The sequence below is a fragment of the Cydia strobilella genome, chromosome 1, assembly GCF_947568885.1.
Source record: "Cydia strobilella chromosome 1, ilCydStro3.1, whole genome shotgun sequence".
NCBI lineage: Eukaryota > Metazoa > Arthropoda > Insecta > Lepidoptera > Tortricidae > Cydia > Cydia strobilella.
Window position 1 is genome coordinate 8,246,504 of NC_086041.1, and position 8,537 is coordinate 8,255,040.

Sequence of the window (8,537 nt, forward strand, 5' to 3'; positions counted from 1 at the left end):
AATTACTGTTTTTTGATGGACACTTTTCATGCATAGATTTGGCTCCTTTATACAGTCTCCATGCCTAAAATCTGTTTTTGCCATAGACATAGTATAGTAGTTATAGACATGAAACATGCATGAAACCGAGCGACCGCGTGTGTCGCGTCACCTCCCCTGCTATTATGAAAACCGCATCAAAATCGGTTCGGCCAAACGCGAGATAATCGCGGACAAACATACATACATACGGGTTAACCTGAGAACCTCCGTTTTTTTGAAGGCCGTTAAATAATTATCTCTCAGTGTGTGAACATAACGGTGTTGGTCCGTGCCTCGTGCTCAAGTAAACGGCCGAATTTTCCGCCATTGACAAATTGCAGCTCATTTCCAATTGCGTGCACATCCATAGTGATGCGCACACATAATACTAAGTACGAACTTGAGCTGTGTCACAACCCGTGGCCACTATATATACCGTGCTGTAGTCCTGGGGATCATAGTCGCACTTGACTGCACTCCTCAACAACAATGGCCTTTAAGGTAACTTTTAACTTCTACAGCCTCTTCTTCCAACCCATCTATTATCTAAACTTAATCTCAATTATTATTATTCATCTTCATTTTTGTTAAGTTCAAATACTTAAACAATTTAAAACATTAACCTACAACATCATAGCACCTATTACAAAAACCACCAAAAAACACTTAGCTAAAAGTGATAGTGTTTTTTTTTATGTGGCAATAAATTTATTTCGACATGGAGATGGAGGAATTAATTGATTTTTCTGTAATGAGAATATTTTTTGGCGACACTTGCTATCAGCTGTTTGTATTGTACCTTGTCTATTAAGTCCCGAATTCCTTCGTACAGCTAGGAGCTATGCAATCCCCATGGGGTTCGCGATATACACAGATTGAAAGGCGTTGGCGAATTAGAACTTCAGATGGCTAATAATTAAAATGTATTTTTAATTTAGATTATATTTGTTCTTTACGATGAAAGGAAGAAATTATTTATTGACATACATAATGTAACGTGTCGTTTTCTCTATTACAACTGATTTTATAAAATCAAAACTTACAATTAAGTACGAAACGACGAGATAAAGTAAAATATGAAATCTTAAATCAACAACGACGTATCCTGTTAAATATTACTTATGGCATTAATCTCATTGTGATGCAGCTGGCAGCGTCCAGCGTCCTTGACGGCCGGTACGGTATCCTCGGCTTGTTAGTAATTTCTCCGCGCCGCCTTGCGCAAGCGCTCTAGTCTCGCCCTCGCTAAAAACCGTGTCACAGTTTCAAGTACAACTATTATGACTCAAATTAACTCAGGTGTCAGGGCATGCGGAGGATTTTTACATAAATATTCCGAAAGAGCCATTCCTGTCATGATATCGTAAATTACCATAGACATAGTATATACAAGTAGTTATAGACGCGCCACCGAGCGACCGGGGGTAAGAGAAAGAATATTCGTATAAAATTTGGGCAGCATAGGATTTTTTCTCTTTCACTCTTATTAATTTCGGTATTTCGCCATCGCATCCAACTTATGATGCCACCCGGTCGGTGATAAGGACAAAGCATGGCACTATTTTCTCTTTCCTCTTATAGGAATCGCAATAAGACTATCTTTCTCTATCAAAGAGTGTCAGGCCCTTGTAAATTACCTATCACTTAGGTCCTTCCTTAACCTTGGAGGTACCTAAAGCCTGACCAGTAATATATGATCATTGTCAAGAGGGCGCTGTTCATTCTCTCGTATAGGGAAGACAGTTCAGTATAGTATGAAAAAAATAGTTCCATTGAAATTCCGCAACATGGCGCGTGATCACATATTCCTGGTCAGGCTTTACCTATCTCACATATATATATATATATATATATATATATATATATATATACATATATATATGTATTCGGGAAATCAACATTATTGAATTCTAGTTTACCCATTGTATTGTAATTAAAGCATTTTGATTTGCATACCTACATTTTATCACGTAGGTATCTACCTCATCTACGTTAGTAAACAATTAATGTCTGGCAAAGCATATATTTAAAACTAAATTTGAATTACAGTTCGTCGTCTTCTCCTGCCTTGTGGCCTTCGCTAAGGCTAGTGTTGCCCCAGTAGCAGTAGCTGCTCCTCTCGCAGCGGCGCCCGTGGTCGCGGCGGCCCCGGTGGCGGCGCGACTCGAGGAGTTCGACCCGCTGCCGCAGTACCGCTTCGGATACGATGTGGCAGACTCACTTACCGGCGATTACAAGAGCCAGACGGAGCAGCGCGACGGCGACCTGGTGCAGGGCCAGTACTCGCTGGTCGACTCGGATGGCACGCGTCGCATAGTGGATTACTCGGCCGACCCAGTAAACGGGTTCAACGCTGTCGTGCGCAAGGAACCGCTCGTAGCCGCTGCGCCCGCTGTTGTCGCGGAACCCGCCGTCGTGCCCGCGCGCATCGCCGCTGCTCCAGTGGTAGCCCAACCTGCCTACGCCCGCTACGCTGTCGCCTCTGCCGCTTACACTGCTCCCGTCGCGAGAGTAGCTGCTTACACCGCTCCTGGGCCTGCCGTTTACACCGCGCCGGTAGCTGCCGCTTACACAGCTCCGGTCGCCAGGTTGGCCGCATATTCTGCACCGCTCGCGTACAGATACGCCGCCCCAGCACCGGTCGTAGCCATATAATAATCTGCTCTCATCGACAACTTATTTTACAACTATGGCCTATTAAAGATTTTTATACGATCAATTCATTTTATACTTATTTATTAATATGCATAAAATAAACTGAATGTATGCAAAACAGTTCCTACTTGGGTATAAGCAATTAGGCAGACAAAGCACAACCTAAACCATTGAAGGTAGAAGTTCAAACTTGAAACATATAGGTATTCTTCAAAGCGTGTAGAGGTGCGTTGTGAAACGGTTTTATGAAATTCAAGGTGCTGAAAATGCTTTCATACTTAGTATTTTTTACACAGCTTTTGAGCCGAATATTTTCACCTTTTTCACGTTTGTATGGGAAAACGGAGTTTCGTTCTCATTTTAAAACTACGTGTTGGATTGTAATGAAACTATGCACATACAATGACATTAGGTATATCTATAACCATATAAACATAAACAATTTATTTAAAAACACGTAATGCAAAAAAATCAAAAACTTAAAAAATTGTGATGGTTTACATGTGCCTGAACTTGGATTCCCTGTGTTTCAGGCGAGACGGCGTGAGCTATGCCTGTAAGGCCCACTTGCACCATCCCACTAACCCGGGGTTAAGCGGGCAAACCGTTAACCCAATGTCAAATTGTACTGGTAACCATGGTAACTCTGGTTAAACCTGGAGATAAGCAGCGATTAATTAGTTTATAGTAGGTATGTAGTGTACAGGTCAGTCCAGGTAGTAAGAAGAATATCTATTCTATGAATGAATACCTATTACCTCTACATTACATAATACCTATGTAGACGCATTGTAGACGTCATTGATTGTCATTTAAGGTTATAAACGTCTTTTTTGCTCGATAATATTAGAAGTCCTCGTATAGTTATTACTTATCATACTTATTGTAGTACTTTACATTACTTTTAGAAAATACTATATTCTTCATTCAAACGCAAATGGAGGAGAAACAACTTTTCGGCGCCTTGACGGTGTATCGTGAACGCGGATATTATCTAAATCGACTTGAGCAGTTTGAGAAATCTAAAGCTGCGTTTGATGAGGCTTTTAAAAGTACGCCCGAAGATGTGCGCACCCTGACGGGGCGCAGCAAAGCCTGCGCGGATGCCGTGCAGCCTGTACAGGCGTACTCGGACGCCGAGCTGGCGCTCAAGCTGGCGCCCCACTTCATACTCGCGCGAAACATGCAGGCGCGGGCGCTCTACACCATGTCCGACTTCGAACGCTCGCTCGTCATGAACTATCGGGGATACAGGCAACGGCGACAACCTCCGTATTTTTTAGAAGGCATTAATCAAGGAACAGAAACAATAGAGGATTGTGTTGGACGAAATGCCGGTAATGTTATGTTAGATTTTTTGCCTTTAATCAAACAAAACGAAGCAAAGAAAGTAGACGAAGACGCCGCAAAGCCAAAATCGCTGCATAAGTGCCGTATACCCCGACCCATAAAGAAAAAGAAACTAACACAAATGCAAGCAAGAAAACACTTAACATTAGCTCGTGTACTTGCAATGAAATATTTAGGTCCTATGGCGTACGATAAGTTCTTTTTACAAGAGCTTACTGAGGACCCTCGTGTTCAATCCGCAAATGCCGCAGGTAGTCGTGAACTTAAAGGAATTATCCACGAAGCTCTCCGGTCTTTAACCCAGCGACAAGATATGATGCGTTCGCAGAGACCTTATTATACCATCAAATTAGCGGAAAGAGCCGAATCGAAGTACCAGAACAAGTACAAGGAGGAAGTGTTAATAAAACGTCGAGAAATTGGAGCAAGAACTGCTGAGCGCCTTTTGAAACAACTAGAAAAGAGCATGCGCGACAAACGAATCATGGACTTGATCTCGCAAGCGGAGAAAATGCAGCGTTTCCTTGACAATAATACATCACGGACATTGCCGGACAAGGATCTGTACATTGATCGCTTATATAGAGTGGTTGGGGAAGGATACCTTTCTCAGCATCGCCTATCGTACACTCTGAGTGAGCGCGGTAATCGCCGCCGTATCGCTTTCCTCATGGGCCTTCCGACCGGTCGACCCACTTCTTTCGATTCTGTGATGGCAAATTATCCGTACAAATTCATCGATATTGAACAAGCAACAGCCAAAGTTATGGCAACATTAGACATGTGCGAAAATGCTACTCAGAAATGTTGGCTGCAGTATGAATTAGCTCGTTTACTTAGTACACAAAAGAATTATACATTGGCTAAATATTATGCTAAACGATGCCAAAAAAATGCCCAAGAAATTGCGAGCCCCGTTTGGTGGCTTAACGGATGCTTCGTACTAATGAGTGGTGATATGCAACAGGGCAACTCAAACGATGTTAGAATTGAAATTGAAGAAGCACATGAATGGACAAAGAAATTACAAGATTCAGAACAAGTCCAAGCGTTCCTGGCCAAGTGCCTTCAGATGGTGTCGGAAACCGTGACAGCGGACGAGCGCAAGGCGATCGTGCAGCGCGAGCGGCAGATCGTGCGCAACCTCGACGACGCCGAGACTCGAGTGGAAACGGAGGTACTGTTCAAGCGCATGTCAACGGTGCCGACAGGGCGACGGTTCTCGGTATTGCCGTGCAAGCAGGAGCGCGTCAAGAACGAGTCGGAGCGACGTCTCCGCAAACAGCGCGGCCTTACCGTCGTTTCAGGTCCCGAAAAAGCATTGCCAAAACCACCCAGAACAGTAGTCCCTGGTTTGCAACGATTCGACATTTAGTATCGTGTATTTTTTTGTATACTTACGGCAAATTTTTGTTTAATTTGTATCAATATTAAATATCCTCCTTCTTGTTCTGAAATCGGATGTGTATGTGCTTTTCTAAAAACTTACCACCTTTACCACATGGAAAATTATTATTATTATTATTTGTATCTCCTTCTGGATTTCACGGGCCTATAAATCCCGGTATTTTGATAGGCTTGCGTGGGGATATAGATCCAACACGTAGAGCCCCTTGGAGAGCTTTAATGTCATGTAGAATGCCTGCTGGAACCCGTTCACAGGTGCAACAATAGACACCCATGAACTGGTCGCAGCAGGCATTGGGACTATTGTAGAAAAAGTGAACAGTATACCGGTTTATGGATTGAAGTTTGGCTGGTCAAAAGATTGGGCTATTGCTGAGAGGTCCGGACACCTGCCATAACAATGTCTGTACACGTTATCGAGGCAGGCGGTGACTCGCCGCTGACTAGATGGGCCCCTGAAACTGCCGTCGTAAAGACGACCAGGAGCAACACCGGTGTGAGCGGCTCAGGGGTGTCGAGAGGTGTGCGCCGCTTTCTACCCAGTGGCTGTTACCAGCCACTGTGCCAACTCGTGTCTTATGCATCTTTCACTTCCACCCCTGGAGCATATAGCTCTTACGACTCCCCTCTGGACGGCCAATGAAGGCAAGCCAGAGCTGAGAGTCCTGCGGGTCCCCTTGGGGTCCACTCCGACCGACGAAGACTCGCCGGAGACGGAGACCCTGACCGACTCTCTGGAGCACTCGGGTCCGTGGGGTCGTCACTCCCCATTATTATTATTAAATTATTATTATTATTTTATTATTCAGGACAAAATTTCTATACTATCGATTAGTATAATAAAATAGGGAGTGTTTGTTTTTTGAATTTTAGTTGGTTTGAGTCCCGGGCGAGGCAAGCGAGTTTTAGAAAGTCTTTAAATGCAGTTTTGTTTCTTTTAAAAAAAAATGTCTCCTTTCCAGAGCCCGACTTATCTTTCCACATTGTATATATATATATATATATATATATATATTGTGTGTCATGTTCAAAATTAATAACTAGAGGAAAAGTGGTCAAAAATACTTGGAATCGTATGTTTATTGTTATAATGAGTCATAATACTCTACCAGAGAGTTCGCGGGAAAACTCCTCTGAAATCCTCCGGTTTCCGTGCGCCATTCTTAAGTATATATTTTATTTATAAAACAAAGTCCCCCGTCGCGTCTGTCTGTATGTTCGCGATAAACTCCAAAACTACTGAACGGATTTTCATGCGTATTTCACATCCTCATTCTCATCCCTATCCCCATACCCATCCTCACCATGTCCTGTCGTGTCCTGTCCTGTCCTTCTGTCCTATCTTATCTTATATTTAACTAGCTACCCCGGACCGACCTCGCACGGATTTAAGGACACAAAACCTTAAAAAAAATTACACCTAGGTAAACCTAAACCTTCCTCAAGAATCACTCTACTGATAGATGAAAACCTCGTGAAAATCCCATCAATTGTTTTTGAGTTTATCGCGAACATACAGACAACAAACACGTGTCAGGGGACTTTGTTTTGGGGACTCCAATTGATTCAAATACAAATAAACCCTGTTCGTACCGTACGGAATATAACATTAGTTTATCATTCAATAACTACTTACTTACCTACTTATTTGTTTAAATTCATACCGGCCCGGGTGGGTCGGTCCGCTGGCGTTGTGTATTCATACCCGAACGGAGCCGAGGACCGAGGCTGCTCCGGATAGTCCAGATCCTAATAGGCGTAATTAGATTGACAGAGAGAAAGATGCCCGCAATTTGCGAACTTCGGTGCTCGCGGTAGGCCCTTAGATCCGGAGCCGAACGCAGACACGGACTGATACCTATAATATTGATACTTATAGCTAGCCTTGTCCCTTTAGGGTTAGAAATCATCTGTTAAAGCTTAGAAATAAATGAAAAGTGGAAAAATTCACTGTCTCGGGCGAACTCTGGATCACTAAGCCCATCGCTCTGCCAACTGAGCTACCGAGAAAATTCCACCATTCCACTTTCGCTTTATTCCACTTAAAATGTTTCTACCTTTCATTTATTTCTGAGCTTTGTGGTATCGTTTGCATACGTTTCTGATTAATACAACAATTAAATCATCATGTCATGTTGTTAGTATTATGTGCCGACCAAAGAGTATATAACGTGCCGACTATCGATCGATTAATGAAAATATCCCTTAGAATAAAATAAATACTTTATTTACATGGCATTCGTGAGTGTAACCTTACCTAACTAACGAGGTAAATATAGTTATACAATTAGTGATGGTAGATGGGAGCAGAGTAGGCGGCGGGGGCAGCGTGCACGACTGGGGCGGAGTGGTACGCGACCGGGGCGGAGTGGTACGCGACCGGGGCGGCGTGGTAGGCCGCCGGGGCGGCATGCACAACAGGGGCAGCGTGGTAAGCGACAGGAGCGGCGACCTTGGCGACTACAGGAGCAGCAACCTTGACGGCCAGGGGTTCTCTGTGCACAACCGCGTTGAAACCGTTGTGGTCGTCAGCGGTGTATTCGACGGTGCGCTTGGTGCCATCGGGGTCCACAACGGAGTAAGATCCGTGGACGACGTCGCCATCGCGAGACTCGTGCTGAGTCTTGGAATCACCAGTGAGTCCGTCCTGTACGTCGTACGCGAAGCTGTACTGCGGGTGCGCGTTGTAGTCCTCCACAACCTTGGCGATGGGGGCGGCGTAGGCGACGGGGGCGGCGTGGTAGGTTACTGGAGCGGCGTGCGCGACCGGCGCTGCGGCGTAGGCCACGGGGGCGGCGTGATAGGCCGGGGCGGCAGCGTACGCCACAGGAGCGGTGGGAACTACGCCAGCAGTGGCGGCCGCGACCAAGCAGGTGAACACAACAAACTGTTGAAACAAAGCAACCAATTTAGTTTATGTATACTCGTGATTAATTACCTATAATTATTTTTGAAAACCTATCTAATACTAATTTCCAAAAAAAATGCTAATTTTTTCATTAATCAGTCATCGTTCACCGATGTTACAATTTTATAACAAAATGTTGTAATACATAGATTTAAATGGGTTTCGTATCAATCAAACAACCTACCCTGAATGCCAT

The 8,537-nt window shown here is 44.1% G+C and overlaps 3 protein-coding genes across 3 annotated transcripts; 2 read left to right on the forward strand and 1 right to left on the reverse strand.

Annotated features, from left to right (window-relative positions):
* Positions 1–449: 449 nt before the first annotated feature.
* Positions 450–2,740, forward strand: LOC134756218 (larval cuticle protein A2B-like). Its single transcript, XM_063693047.1, has 2 exons — positions 450–522; positions 2,071–2,740. The coding sequence occupies exons 1-2, from the start codon at positions 511–513 to the stop codon at positions 2,674–2,676; spliced, it is 618 nt and encodes a 205-aa protein (XP_063549117.1). The 5' UTR covers positions 450–510; the 3' UTR covers positions 2,677–2,740.
* Positions 2,741–3,510: 770 nt separating this feature from the next.
* On the forward strand, positions 3,511–5,401 carry LOC134756202 (outer dynein arm-docking complex subunit 4). The gene has a single exon (XM_063693032.1). The coding sequence runs from the start codon at positions 3,614–3,616 to the stop codon at positions 5,399–5,401; it is 1,788 nt and encodes a 595-aa protein (XP_063549102.1). The 5' UTR covers positions 3,511–3,613.
* A 2,237-nt stretch (positions 5,402–7,638) lies between these two features.
* LOC134756223 (larval cuticle protein A2B-like) lies at positions 7,639–8,537 on the reverse strand. Its single transcript, XM_063693053.1, has 2 exons — positions 8,526–8,537; positions 7,639–8,320 (listed from the first exon to the last, which is right to left on the reverse strand). The coding sequence occupies exons 1-2, from the start codon at positions 8,535–8,537 to the stop codon at positions 7,721–7,723; spliced, it is 612 nt and encodes a 203-aa protein (XP_063549123.1). The 3' UTR covers positions 7,639–7,720.